The sequence below is a fragment of the Apus apus genome, chromosome 4, assembly GCF_020740795.1.
Source record: "Apus apus isolate bApuApu2 chromosome 4, bApuApu2.pri.cur, whole genome shotgun sequence".
Lineage (NCBI taxonomy): Eukaryota > Metazoa > Chordata > Aves > Apodiformes > Apodidae > Apus > Apus apus.
The window spans coordinates 62,856,113-62,871,268 of record NC_067285.1 but is presented as its reverse complement, the minus strand read 5'-3'; the positions used below and the strand labels follow the sequence as shown (position 1 = coordinate 62,871,268).

Genomic DNA, 15,156 nt, shown 5'->3' with positions numbered 1-15,156 from the left:
CCACTTATTCAGGCAGGATGTCTTTAACTGTGTCTTATGGTAAAATCAGTTTTACCAGAGAGTGGAAGGACCAGTGTTTCAAATGCTCTTTTTTTCTGTTCTGTATTCTTTTATCAATGTTGTGTTCTGATTTCTATTTCAGGAGCTTCAGCTCAGGAGGAAGATGAAAGAAAGTGTTGCTGAGGAACATTTATATTTGGGTTTTTCTCATCAGTACAAAGATAGTGTCTTTCCTCTTCATACATCTATTTCACTGTTCTTGCTATCCTACTGTGACTGCAAGTTATTCAAAGTTTTCTTAGTGCCAACTGGTGAAAATGTGGATGATCAGCTTATGACAAAAAACCTCCTTGGTGATCTTGAGGCCCATGTAATCTCCAGATGTCAGCTTCCATTGATTGTGCAGAGCTGCTGTTTACCTGCTGTTGTTGTGAAAGATGGCAAGTTCTGTCGAGCTGGGCTTTCTGTTGTCTTAAGGCATATAATACAGAAGACATATGAGGCAGATCCATCTAGAAAGGATGTTTTGGAACTCTTAGGCTTTAAGAAGACCTGCTTAAAAGCCTGTGCTGAAGTGAGTGCATCTCTTTCTCTCAGATACATTAATAGGATTTTTTAATGACAGTTAAATACTCTGAAGTAGACTCTTAATATTGTTGTAAATGAAATTATTTTAGTAAGAAAGTTAATTTGCTTAGAAAATTGAATTTCCTCAATGGAAAATTATCTGTATTTTGGCATAAAGATAAAAAAGTAATTATTTTTAAACATACTACTTTTTAACAGCACAAAAAGAACCTTAAGATTTAAAAAATGGGTCAGATCTTTGTTTCATGTCTATCAGTATAGTTTCAACGTGTTATAAAGTGCAGCTCCTACAGTTTGAAGTAAACTAAGAAATACCAAATTTATTGTTAATTTTTATTTCAAGAGCATCATATACTATTGGCCTTCATCACTGCCAAGGTGTGCTTTTGGCTTATATTTAGCTCACCAGGACATCCAGTACTTGGCCAGGTAGTCAGTCCCTAGCCTGTACCACTACGGGGGTTGAGGCCATGCTATATGTGTGGCATGTTTTACTGAGTTCCGGGAGGCTCCTGTCAGCCTGGTCTCTAGCCTGTGTTGGAGTGCTCTTCTTCTAGCTGACCTTCAGCTGGAGTGTGAACCATTAACCATTACTACTCTAAGTTGATAATTTCAGCCCATCTATCACATAGTAGTTTGCTCATGTGACAGTTCCTCCCTCTAGACTTGCGTTCCTCATTGCCTTCAGGAGGTTGAACTCCGTTATTTCATGATTGCTACATCCGTGGCTGCCATTGATTGCTGTGCTTCCAACTAGTTTATCCCTGTTTGTGAGTAGCAGAACTGGGGAAGAACATCCTTGTGTTAGTCCATCTAGCACTAGCATAACGAAATTGTCCCTGATGTCCTTCAGAAACCTCTTGTTCTAATCTCGTCTTGGAACTGCTGGAAAACTTGATTCTATGTTTCAGATGGCTGCAAAGTGAGTAAACTAAGTAAGAAAGGACAAGAGATTAAAAGTTTGAGAATGTTTAAGTCAGATAACAGGAAAAAGATCACAAAGATAATAATTTGAAAAAAACCACTTTTTTAAAGGTGTTGTTTGGTTAGACTAAAGTTTCTTTATGTTGGATGCTAGAAAAACACTGTAAAAAAATATGTTCAAAATCTGTTTGGTGTAATCTTCTGGTTTTATTGCCATCACTTGGTAGAGGTGACATACATAAATTGATCACAGCTTTGCTTCTCATGAATTATGCAGCCACCCTAATCTTGTGCCAATAATAAGGAATAAAAATATGCTATACTGGCTAAATGTTCATTGTTATGTATAAGATTTAGCTTCCAAATTCTGCTATTGCAAAAGTAATACAAAATACCTCAGCTTCTGGAGTTATCAAAGAATGTATTAAAAGATGGATTTACCACCTTTGGATGGAATTTCATTGCTTAATGTGTACAAAAAGGTACTCTGGGTTTTGTTTCACTTTCTGTAGAGACATTAATTGCATAAATTTATCTGACAGGTTAGTCAGTGGACCAGGCTTTGTGAGATCAGCATACCTCGGGCTGTTGAAGGATTTTTGACGGCGTCTCCTGAGGACTGTCAGGCTATTCCTCCTCACATTCTACAACTTGAAAGGAAGCTTGGAGAACCTGTCCGAGTACATAATGATGACAAAATTCGAAGGCAAAAACTTCAACAACAGAAGGCAGGTGCCAAGGCTGCAGTGCCTGTGCTTGGTGAAGAAGCAACAGAGGAAGGAAAAACAGTGGAGATGCATGAACACCCACTCCCAAGTTTGGAACTGAGCGTAGCTTTCTCAAAGCTACTTGTCCAGGAAGTCCCAAATGCAGTCAACAGGGAGTCCTGCTGCATCAGGGGAACAAAAACCTCTGATCTTCCACTGCTGGACCACATTTTTGCAGAAGGCCTTTATTTTACCTTGACAGATATAGTGCTTTTGCCATGCATCCATCAGTTTTTGGTAAGATGGCAAGTTCTGCAAATGCCAAGTAGCGTGTATGTTGTTTGGGTTTTTTTAAGAACTGAAACATTGTTAAATATGTTAATTTAAAATATATTGTGGTGTTTGCAATCTGAACTTAACCTTAAATATAAAATTTGACTTTGGTTTTGTACAATCAAAAAACAGGGATTAGTGAGATCACCAAAATTCCTTCTAAATACATAGCATATCATTACTTAGTAACTAATGCCGTTAATTGTTAAAATATTATGCTGAAATATTTTGGCACTGAGTTGCCCAGAAAATTCCTCCAGGAAGATACTTAAAATGGACACTTAAAATACATTCTAATATGCATAAAGCAAAAGTAGGTAAGCATGAACATATTTTATTGCTTGAATTTAGTGTGCTAGATTTACAAACATGACTCAATGGATATCTACTAAAATGAGACCATTTTATCTGTGAGGATTTTTTTGAGCTTTGGAATTTTGACTCTATCATAAATCGCAAATTTTAAAAGGAGGGAGGGTTGAGAATGGTATAATAATTTTCAAATACTATAAGGAATACTATAAGGGATATCACTCATGAGGGATTTAACACGGACCTTGAAGTACATTGTAATATGCATAGAAAAAAATAGGTAAGAATGAACCTATTTTCATTTTGGTTTCAGCGTACGGAGGACAAGGTAAAATTTATTCTGATCCAGTTTGTTGTACTCTTACTATATGGATATTATCTGAATTGGGATTCTTGTCAGCCAGGAGCCGAAATTTTACGTGACTTCACCTTGACATGGACAGGTGTGCCTTAAAGGAAACAAGTACCTTCTAGGAAAGTAAGAATGCTTTTTAGGGAGGCAGGGAATGAAGAGAGATTTCAGGGACTGTGGTAGCTTTTTGGAGGTGCAAATCCTTGATTTCCCTTACAATACTATATCTGAAGAAGTACTTGGGTATTGACTAGGGGAAGACTTCCAAAGCTCATTTTTTAATTCTGCTGGTATGTAATTTCTTGAGATTCTCTTTTTTTTCTCTCTTTTTTTTTTCCCCCCCTATATATATTTCTTTTTAAATACTGTGTGCTCTGACTTCTGATTTGCTTATTTCTCCTCATAACAGGTTATTTATTCTTCATCTCTGTTGTTTTTTTCTATTTCCTAGGAATTACTTTTTCATTTTGGAGGAAACATTCCTGTGTATCCAACCTGGCTTTAGTCTCTCTCAAGTAAGTGCTTTTTATCAAGCTCTCCCACAAAATAAACCAGTTTCATTGCACATGTGTAGATAAAGATGGCTGTCTAGGATGGAATAATAACTACAAATTAGCAAACCTTTTATTCTTCTGTGTTGTTCTATTTTCACAAAACTTAGTCTGTATTCTTTAAGCAAGGACTTATAACTGACCTGACTCAGAAATGAGCTGTTGTGTTTAGGAAGCCAGCTCCTTCGGGATGTGCTTCAGCATCTGGAACTTCAGTAATCTGTATTTTTGTCATTCATGGCATTGTTGCCAATAAACTCTTTACTGCAGTTTATAGAAGGTCCTTTTTTACTGCAGTGAAAGGAGAAGTGCCTTGGAAAAGATCACATTGCTAGGAGGTGTTGGAGTGAGGTTTATAACTGAAAAGTTTAGATTCTCCTTGCAGTCCTGTGAGATTGATTGGGTGCTTGATTTTAATTTTTTTCTTTCTAATAGAACCTTATGTTACCAGTATGGTCCAGTTACAGTGATAGGAAGTCCACACTTGCCTTTCGGGGAGTTGAATGTTTTCCTATCAGTGCGTAATTTTTGGAAATGCCAAAAGTGTGATTTATTCAAATGAATCTTTGTCTCTCTTCTTTGCAGTCAACCTAGCATGTTCCCAATACTGGACAAACACCAGTGGGCTGTTCTCGATTGCCTTGTCTTTTTCCTTCACATCAAGAGGTTTTCACAGCACAAGCACAAACATACACAAACAGTGTGTGCTAGCAAAGTCATATGGATGGACATTGTATGCAAAATTTCATTCTGATGATAGGACTAATTTGCATATTGTGATGTGTTTAGAGATCTCAGAAGGTCTCTCAGTCTTTTTATGGAGGAATTTGAAACCTTCGGAGTGTCACCAAAATACAACAGGAAAAGCACTGACACAGCTGGCAGTTAGGGCACCACGTGGAATGTGGAAAATTGGGGAATAAATCTTTGCTCCCCAGCATACAATGTTGTTGTAGAAACACTGTTGCAAGTGGCAAAGCTGATTTTAGAGGTACCTGCACTTCAGAATGCAGTTTGCCAGGCTATTGCCTGTGTCAACTCAACTGATCTGGGCCTGAGAAGGAGATTGTATATGTGTGTGTGTTGGTGGTAGTTTTTTGTATAGGACTTACTTATTAAGTGTTAGTGTTTTGCAGATTCTGTTGTAAAAATATAACATCTGGATTAGGAAAATACATCAAAATATGTTTGGTGCTTAATAAAGCCATGCAGATTGTTCTTTATTTACTTTTTTTTTAACCCTCTCCCCAGACCCACTTTTTTCCCTTGCTTTTTTCCTATGTGGAAAGAGGTAGGGCTTAGTAGTGCAAGTTACTTGAGCTCAGCTTCAAAACCAGTTCTACAGCGGGAAAAACTTCTCTGGCACCACACAGTCTGTATTTAAGTTTTATGAGGGTATATGCATAAAAAAGAATTGAGCAAACAAGTGTCTGTATTACCCATGACAGTAAAATGATACAACAAGGTTGTCTGCTACCAGTATTCCTGCAATTAGACTGTGAGATTGATAGCTAGTGTCAGTTGCCAGGAACAGCTCTGAGTGAAGTTGGTATTTGCATTTTGATTTTGAAAGCTGTTTTTCCAAATTTGATATATGGTGTTTGAAAACAAATTCCTGGAGAAGATGCTGTCAGTCAGATTTAGAGAAACAATCTCTAAAATCAAGATAATTGCAAGCTAACACTAATATGTGATAAATGTCCCATTTATAACTTCTTTAACCAAGATCATAATCCTCAATGGATTTCTGTATGTTGACAGCAGTATGTGAGTCCAGAAGTAGGTTAAAATTACTACCTTTGAATTAAGAGTTAGTGTACAGAAATTGTTATTAATTAATCTCTGCATTGTTTGTTTTGCAAATTACACAATTGGGAATTAACAGCAAGTTCTGTATGGATGATGCTAAACAAATGTAGCAAGAGAAAATACTTTCCTATTGTTTTAAAAGCTTTAACGTATTTCAATCTTATATTTTTCCAAGGCCTTTTTAAATAAGAGGATAACTTTGTACAGTAATGTTTGATTTACTGGTGCAAGGCATTTGAGGATTCTTGAATGAGATGGATAATTAATTTCAGCAATCCAATTGAAATTGTTCTGTATGTGTACTGTGAGCAGCTGAGAATACTGTATTTGCTCTGCATATGTGATCCTTGAGCCCTAGTGGTCTGCAGGTTATGAATGACATATAATACATTTTTGTTAGCTCACACCAAGGATTGTCCTATAAAACTGGCTTTTTAGCTTTTACCTAAATTAATAGGACCTCTGGGATAACATTGCTTTATTTCAGTTCTCTGGTGAATGATCAGTTTTCTAAGCAATTATACCTTGATTCCTACAGTTACCCAAAACTAATGGCCTGCATCTGAAAGCTTTTTGCAGGCAGTGAGTTGAAATTGCTTTTGCTGATGGAAATGCCAGAGTTTAATTCTGTATTAAAATGCTATTTATCACGTATGTAACTGGACTTCCTCAATCATGTTTAAAAAATAATCAGAGTTGCACTTCCACTTTGCTTTAGGATGTGAATAATAATGAAGTCTTCAATGGATGTGTGTCTGGAAAGTATCATACAATAAATACAAGGAGACCTGACTAGGTGATTGTAACTGTAATTAGGAAAAGTAAGATAATGAAGTTGAAGAGGTGTTTTTGATTAGCTCATTAAGTTTCTGTTATCTTTCTGAGGTTAGCTTTGTTACACTTTCTATTAGATGTAACTGTTTAAAATTAATAGAAGAATAATAGAAGCTCTGTTCTCCATCCGGGAGAAACCACTATTCACTTCTAAAAATACAATTTAGAACACTTGTTATCAGGTACAACAGTGCCTCTTAGAATTGCTTTCAAAATACTTTTTCCTTACCTGAATTAATGTCTTTCTGCCTGTGTTACTATTAGGATATTGAATTAGATACTAAAAATCCACAGTTCATCCTCCTTTTGCTCCTTTAGCTGTTATAATTGCTTGTGATTACCCTCAGAACATTATTAACACAGCATGCATGAAAGTGGCTTGAATTTTTGTCATTTCAAGTGTTCTTTACCAATTCTTGTTTCCATACTGAGGACAGATATGTGGAAGAGCACTCTTTTTTCAGGGCCCTTTCTTGTAGTTGTTGTCCCAAAAGGGGGTCCATTTACCTGGTGTGCATTAATCCAGTCTGCACACATTGTCAAGGTATTTATTCCAGTTCTGCACAGGAAGGGATGCTGGGTAGTAAATCCTCAAACCTCGCCCACCTTCCACATAACACAGGGTTTCTTTTATACACCATAAAAGCAAAATTACCTGATTTCTAAGTATACCATTATAATTGTCTACATGTTTGGTTAACTAGTTCTTGGCTTCCACTTAAAGTGGCAGCACTTCTCCTTTTCACTAAGCATGCTCAGAGGGCAGAGGGTGGGGCCTTCCGTGAATAGAGGGTCCTTACAGTTTAAGAGGGGTATGTTATGTTAGTATGTTAATGAAGTAAGTTCACAGTAAGTTTAGTCATTGTTTTCGATTATCTGTTTTACTTATTGCTCGAGGCTAAAGACAAAATGTTTAAAGAATGATTAGCATTCAACTCTTCTTCACACCAAGATAAGCTCAGTAAACACCCCCACTGGTTATGCTGAACTATATTTTTCAACATCATAATCAAGATTTTAAATTTTCTGCTTGGAGCAGGCACAGCATCACAGAATAGGTGAGGCTGGAATAGTGGAGGTTGGAGGGCACCTCTGGACATTATGTTGTCTAACCCCCCTGCTCAGAGCACAGTTGCCCAGGATTGTGCCTGGTGAGGTGTCGAATGTCAGGAGGATGGAAACTTCACAGCTGCTTCTGTAAGAGGATGATCTTCACTGTTGTAAGCCTTTTGGGAACCCAAACAAAAATTACTTCAGTTCACCTTTTTAAAATCAGCTGGTCTTCATGTAAAATGTAATTTGGTATCTTTTTTGTAGTATGTGCTTAAGAATTTATTTTTTAAATAATAATTTTATTTTAAAATTCTAATGGCTGTTGAAGGCCACTTCAACTCACCATCATATATACTTAATTAAGAAAAGAAATACATTAATTGCCATGTTTTGTTTTAAAAAAGGAAGTTAAAATGGTAAAAATCTTTGAGTGACTACATTATTAAAAAAATAATTTTTCATTCAGTGCCACTTTAGAAAACATGGCAGACCTAGTGCAAAGACTTGAGTAAAGACTAGGGACAACATGTGCCTGTTTTGCTGCTACCACATAGTCAAAGGTATTTCAGGCTTGCAGTTCCTGGCAAAACAGCTGTCTGTGGATGAGCTTTTAAGGTTTTCAGGGTGTCTGTGGAAAGAAAGAGCATTCGGATACCATGATGTCTTGCTTAAGAGTCTGCTATTCATTGAAAATTACTGGGGTTTTGGTTTGGGTTGTTTGTTTGTTTGCTTGCTTTTGTGATTGCCAACCAAAATTAATCAGATAATTAGGAATATTATGTTACTTGTGTTTTCCTGTTACTGACTGAAATTAGGATTAAAATTGATCATGTAAACCTTTTCATTCTATTATGCAAATCACAGCTGCATATCAAATCTAAAAGGCCAACTGGCAATTCCACCTGAAAGCCCAAGCTGTTATTTAGCTAGTATTTTGCATTAGCATCATGCTATGAGTAAGCATGCTTGGCATGGGGCTGAGCTCACTTCTGTCGTTTTTGCCTTCTTGTGGCTTGTAGATATAAATTTACAGTTGCAAGTAACCTTTCCATGTATTTTTCTAGGTTTCCAGCAAAAAACAAGGCAAAAATCTGATAAATTTGCCTCTGATATTCAGTTGGTATCAAAGAGTTCAAGAAGTACCTGGAGTAAAGAAAGCTGCTGGCAAATGCAACATGGAGTTTCTTCAGCTTCCAGAGTTGGCATCTCCTCCAGAGGAACAGCCCCAAGACCTCTCTTCAGTTCCTGATGAACTAGGAGAGGAGAAAGAAGACAGTAATTTTATAGGTGGTCCAAGGCCAACTATGACTAAGTTAATGGTAATTTAAACTTTTCAATGAGTTAATAGTAATGTTCTGCTTGATTTGGAATAGGTGAAATGTATTTGAATTGTAGAAGCAAAATCTGACACCTTGAACAGTTTCATACATTTTGCCCATCTTCTGTCAGATACATATTGACTTGGAAGTGGTTTTAGATTTTTGTTCTGTTACTTGACCAATTCGGGAATTCAGCAAAGATAGGATTGCTAGAAGCCCTATCAATAATCAGAGTAACTTTTTGCTTGAATTACAGTGTTGTCTTCCTCTTCTTAGCATATTCATATAAAGAATGACCAAACCCCATTGCTTTTATGTTTGGTTTTATTATTCAATAATTTCTGTCAGTTTTTCACTGTTTGATTAGAGCTTTGAACATCTAGGAACCCCTTGTTAAAGAAAACTCTCCGTCATGTTCCATAACTCTATATTTTACTTTTTTTTTCAGGCTGATGGTGTTTCCTAAAGAAAATTAACAGATTTTTTGTGAAAATAAGATAAATACTTAATTTGAATCCCACAATGTAGGGTCAGCTGCCTGTGTAGTTTCAGTTAGGCTGACAGTGTTTCACAGTTTGATTTGTCATCATTAGATTCAGTGGGAATTTTGCTACCAACTTCCATGGGTAAAGGATGAGGTTCTTAATTTTCGCAGTCTGTTTCACACAGGAAAATGGTATTGAAGCAAAGTTTTCTCCTCATCCATGCCCCAGCTGGACCCTGGACTGGGCCAATCTACCATCTGCTGTCAGTCCTGGAGAAGGTAAGGGGTTTTATGTATTTGTGTATGAATTTAACAGTGCCTTCTTCTGGTGAAGCTACTTAACTGTTTTGTAGAAAAATGTCACTTTCCAGTGTATCTTTGTAAAACAGGTAAGGGGTTTTAAATCTGTTTTAAAATTCATCCTGTTTGGGACTTTGCTCAGGTCATCAACAGCTGGTGAACAAACTGGGAATAAATGCTTGACCTTAATATTTAACGATATTTTATCCCACAGTTTTCCACTTTCTCAAACTTTTCTTCATATCTAGAACAGTAACTTCTGACTATATGATGCTAATATAATAAGCGTAGATGTAGTACATGGACTGTGTCTCCAAAAGCAGCAGCTGCTGGATTTATTCTGATGAAAATAATAATTAGCAAAGTTTGGTAGCTGTGTATGAGTGAGTCTTTCCTTTTGTGGCAGTGTTCCCTGACCTGTAGGGGTTATTTGCTTTGCTTACCCTGGATGGCAAGGCAGCATGTTGCCTAGTGGCTGCGGTTCTACAGAGAAAAAAGGGATTTATCACAATGTTTGTTGTTTTCGTTGTTGTTATGAATATTGAATACAGTAGGGTTTCCCCTAAAAGGTCTTCTACATACTGGCCAAGAAGTTAGTGGGTGGTAACTCCTGACTTCCACTCAAGATCACAGTAATGTTGATGCCATTTTCTGATTTAGGGAAACTCCAAATGGTTGTGCTTCTAGTTCAGGTGCAACAGTTAAATACGACAAAAAGGAATTTCCTGGTATGAGAATTAATTTTGCTTTTCAGTTGGATACATCTGCATGTTTACATCTGATGTTCTAAATTATACATTTTTGTGATTCTTTTGCTAGTAGACCCTAATTGTTATATGACTCGAATTTTCAGTAATTTACTACTGAATTCTACCTAGCATGCTAAGTAAATAGTCACTAAAACTGACGGGGTTTTAAACCAAGTAATGCAATTGAAACTTTCAAACAGGTTACCCCCATGTAAATAAATAAATTTCCTCCTACTGTTGTTCATAGCAGTTGAGACAAAGATCATTTTTCAGTTAAAACTTGCTTTGTTTTTTATCCACAGTAAATTTAATAAATTTAATATTTATTTTCAAATGCATTGTAAATGCTGGTTTCTGTTCTACCTTACTATATAAACATTTGGCCAGTACTTTAACTATATTTTTTCTAAGCTTGTTTTCCAAATCTATGTTTAGATCAGAAATAAGTTGATATTGTCTATTAAGTAAAGAATCCAAAACTCCTCAGCACTTTACTGTTTCTTCCAAATCACAGTGTATAAAGACTTAACCCCAAGCACATAAGCCAGGTCTGTCTGGCTAAAGGCATCTCATGGTATTGAAAAATTACTTTGTGCAAGATCCCAAAAGAAAATGTTGTGTTTCTAAGCTATATTAGGGATGTGTACTGAAAACTGGTATGCCATTAAAATAATTAATGAAATACTTTTTTGCAGTAATTACTTCAATTGGCAGTAGACACAACCCAGCGGTCCAAACCAAGCTTAGTGCCTGGTTGTGTTGCGTTTTCTGTAGAAGTAAAAGTAGATAGTGTAAGTATATAGAGGTGGTAGAAGAAGGTGGCAGGTCAGAATATAAAAGTAAAGGGGGTTACAATTTTTATCCTTTTTTGAACTTTAGGCAACTCTGGTGTTGCTTGTGTTCCTGGTGCTGCACATGTGGGAAACTATTCCTTGTCTTCAGGTAAATTTCTTATTAGGTGCAAAGACTTTGTGAGTATCAAGATCAGTTTGACTGGTTATGAGAGGGGCTTTTGGCTCACCCAAAACAAATCAAGGGGAGGGGGAAACCGTGTGGACGTGGGGGCAGGAAGTGATAACCTTGTTATTTTATTACTCTGATAATATATGAGGATGTAAATCGTTGGTACTGCCATTTTTTCGTCAACCGTTGTGTTCACTGTGAAACTAAAAAGGGCAAAGGGTTATGTTTTTTAACAGGAAGGTGGTTGGTTTTGTGTGTGTGGGTTTTTTGTGTGTGGTTGTTTTGTTTTTTTTTTTTTACAGGTTGGTTTGGTTTTTTTTACGCAATTGTGAAATGCAAGAATGAGAAATAACTGACCCACAGTCTCACAAACCTGCACTTCTCATAAGTTGAAATACTCGTTAAGCAGGAAGTACTTGAAAGAAGAAAAGTACTTCGTTTGTGGTATCTCATTGTGACACTGCCAGCTAGACTGTGTGTGCTTGTCATGGTATTTACTTAAAAAGGTAGTGGTTAGCTGTGAACAGATTGATACTGTTCTTCCAAAGTGTGAAACTGCTCACAGAATGATGTAGTAAGTAATAAACTGCATTCTGTAGGCTTGTGAATAATGCTTTCTTCCTCATAAAAATATGTTTTCTTAAATGTAAGTTGTAGTAGGTCAGGAAGTGGTCCTCTAGCTGAAGTGTGACTTGCTGTCGAATGAATGTGGAAAGGTCACTATAATAAAAACTAGGAGTGCGTGCACAGTAGGAGATAGAGGATTCAATTACAGAATCCTTGAAGAGTTTGAGGTGGAGGGAATTAGTTTAAAGCATGTAGGCAAATCAATAAAGCTAGATCAAAATAAATGAATGCATTTTACAAGGGTAGCTTGCTCTCACCTGTTGATGGAAGACATGTAGCCTTTTAACTTTTTAGTTGGTCCTATTCATAGGGCAATTTTTTCCTAAGCAAGTCTGTTTTAATAGATTGTGTATAAAGACAACTCCCAGTGAAGCTTGTCAGTAAAATGAATAAACCTGAGTAAAAAGATACCCAGGTTCATACTTGCCCCTTGTTTGCATTCAGGGCTTCGGACTTTGGAAAAATTTCATAGATTTTTACAATGCTGAGAAAAAATTTGGAAAGCCCAACATCTACGAATTAGGGATAAGGCTGTCCCTTAAACGGTTGTTGAGAAGAGTTTTGGTACCTGCATTTATAAGGCACAAAATAACTCATAATATACTGTACATGTTTTTGTGGTGGTGTTTTGTTGTGGGTTTTTTTGGTGGGGAAGAGAAGCAGAATTCAGGGAACACAGGTTTGCAATATTTAAAAGCTTATCTTTATGTTGCTGTCTTTTCCTAGATAATTTATGTCAGCTGAGAATTTGATCTTCAGTGCTTTTTCTTTTTTTGAGAGGCCTGCTTTTATATGGCTATTACTAAAGTTACCATATTGAGTTAGTTATGTATAAAATAGAGTACAGAATGTTCACATGAGAAATAGAGAGTTTGTCTGAATTATGGAAAGAATATTGACATGAGGATGAAATTCTTCGTACTGTGCCACATTTCTTTATGTTTGCTAGTGGTGATAATATTTTCCAGAAAGGAAATGTTACATTTTTGGGTTTGGGATGTTATTTTATTTGGCAAAAACAGAAGTGACACTTAACATAATGGGCTTCTCACACCATTTGAGTATGATAAGAAATCACAAGTAAATCTAGTATGTGGCTTTGAGAATTGACATCACAATAGGTATGGCCAGATGTAGAATAGAAAATTTTCTTAAAATTCTTTTTAAACAAACTGCTTATGAATAAAGAATATGGAAGGATGAAAATTTCCACTGTCTTTGTGTTTCACTGGGGGAGAAAAAAAACTCTTGATGCTATATTTCTGCAGAGGACTTGTTTGTCACAATGTCTTTTCCTCTTCAAAAATATGTTATTGAAACCTCAAGGCAGTGAAACTTGCTTCCCTGAAGAAGCAGGATTTCAAAGTTGTTTCCTAGAGCTAATACTCACATTTTCTTTGTGGCATTAATTATTTGCAAGTCAGGTTTTGTTTTTCACGTACTGTCCAACGTAACATAGGGTTACTGTAATATAGATACCTCTTTGTGGCACAAATAAAAATGAATTACATATTGTTTGGCTGACACTGTGTCAACAGCATTAAATTATGTCAGTATTTTTTAACCAGTTTAAAAGTTTGTGACTTTGGGTCCATATTAGAATTGTTTGTAATTGCTTACAGAACTGACTAACATAATGACCGTGGAATAAATGCTCTAATAGGTGTGGAGTTATTTGATTTGAAATTGTTGTCAGGATTGATTCAATATATCCCACTTGCTTCTAGGATTATTTTGCACATATAGGTCACAGTTATTTTATTTTGTTCTGCTTTTTATATTGTTGCTACCTTTGGAATATTTTAGACTTAAGAGATTCTTTCTGAGATAAGAATACATGATTCTTCCATATCAAAGGTGTTTTAGGGAATCAGATATTTTTTTGATTTTTTTGGCTAATCAAGAGATGCAAATTACATGTTTATGTGTTAAAAGCAATGATATTTCTAAAATGAGATCCAGGTGATCATTTCATGAAACAAAGAGTTAAAAGAAGCACTTTAAAGTTCCCTATTTCCCTTCCAAGCCTGTCAGAAATTTTTAAAAGACTTTGAAGATATTTTTTTTTTTTCCAAGTAGTTTTGCAGCCTATTTCAGTATCTCAAGCATCCTGAGGCAGGAATTCATCCTCTTCCTTCAACAGATTTTTCCATATCAGACAGCTCTTTGCCTGCAAGCCACATGGGTAACAAAACAAGGGAAATTCAACTGAAGCTGCTTCTCATTAACCTCTCTCTAAAGTTCTAGTTTTGCTGCACTCATTTGAATAAGTTTAAACCATATTTATGGTTGTAGTTTATTTTGCAATCTGAGATCTGGAAAACCTGTGTTGGCACTGGAGCCAGGTTGCCTCATGTTCTTAGTAAGCACTAGAGAAGTAAGTACTTTTCAGTAACAAAGAGAAGGGGAAATGGATTGAATATAGGCAAAATTGGTATTTGAGGTGATAGGTGTAAGAAAACGGAAGCTTATTACTACAGTTTCACTCTACATTTATGTGGCTTATCTTAGAGGGTTCTTGCAAAACTTTAGATTTCAAATGTGATGACTTTGGATCTTTTGACTATTCTGGGATACAGCATTACATAGTTGGCCTGAGGAATATTTTTATGGGAGTTTGAACGCAATGACTAAGTTTTAGACAAAAAATTGTATTGCTGGAAGTAATAAATTATGCATTACACCAAACCAGATAACTCGTCCATGGCAATATGCACTGTCCCTACTAATCTTGTGCACTCCATACATTTTTCTTTTGCGATTGTCTTGGTTACCAAACTATACAAGGGAAGGGAATACACTACTTGATATTTTTAAGTTGCCTGTTTGGAGACAGGAGGCAAAGCTATTATATGGCTTAAGTTAAATTAGTGTGTAAAAATGGTTTTTAGGTACAATGTTTTATTGAAATGAGTAATTTATGGAAACATAGGTTTGTATGCCTAATGAAAACAGTGCATCTACATTATGAGGGATACAAGTTCAGTACGTTTACATTTGCTTGAAATCTGTTGCATGTTTTTAAGTGAAGTTTTGATCTACATGACTTGCTAGCAGTTTCTGAAATATTCACAATCTGCAAAGAAAAAATAGCAGTTGTTAGTGTACCTTACTGAAAATCATACTAAAGGAATAATACCAAGTTCTGAAAAAAAAAGCATTTTGATTTACTTAGGACTTAGTTTCATTGGTGTTTGACCTGTACTGTAATAAACTGTTATGGTGAAGGTGGTTGATGGACTTCCCATACG

At 36.1% G+C, this 15,156-nt stretch overlaps 1 protein-coding gene across 5 annotated transcripts in view; it reads left to right on the top strand.

Annotated features, from left to right (window-relative positions):
* The window catches only part of GSTCD (glutathione S-transferase C-terminal domain containing), a 64,467-nt gene that overhangs the window by 6,680 nt on the left and 42,631 nt on the right, over nt 1-15,156 (top strand). For 3 of the 5 annotated variants that reach the window (XM_051618338.1, XM_051618339.1, XM_051618337.1), the window contains exons 2-6: nt 143-574; nt 2,055-2,516; nt 8,528-8,782; nt 9,452-9,545; nt 11,195-11,257. In XM_051618338.1, coding sequence (XP_051474298.1) covers nt 164-574; nt 2,055-2,516; nt 8,528-8,782; nt 9,452-9,545; nt 11,195-11,257 — 1,285 coding nt within the window. In that variant the 5' untranslated portion in view covers nt 143-163. Of the gene's footprint in view, nt 1-142; nt 575-2,054; nt 2,517-8,527; nt 8,783-9,437; nt 9,546-11,194; nt 11,258-15,156 lie in introns of all 5 variants that reach the window. The other 2 variants (XM_051618340.1, XM_051618341.1) reach the window with 2 other exon arrangements.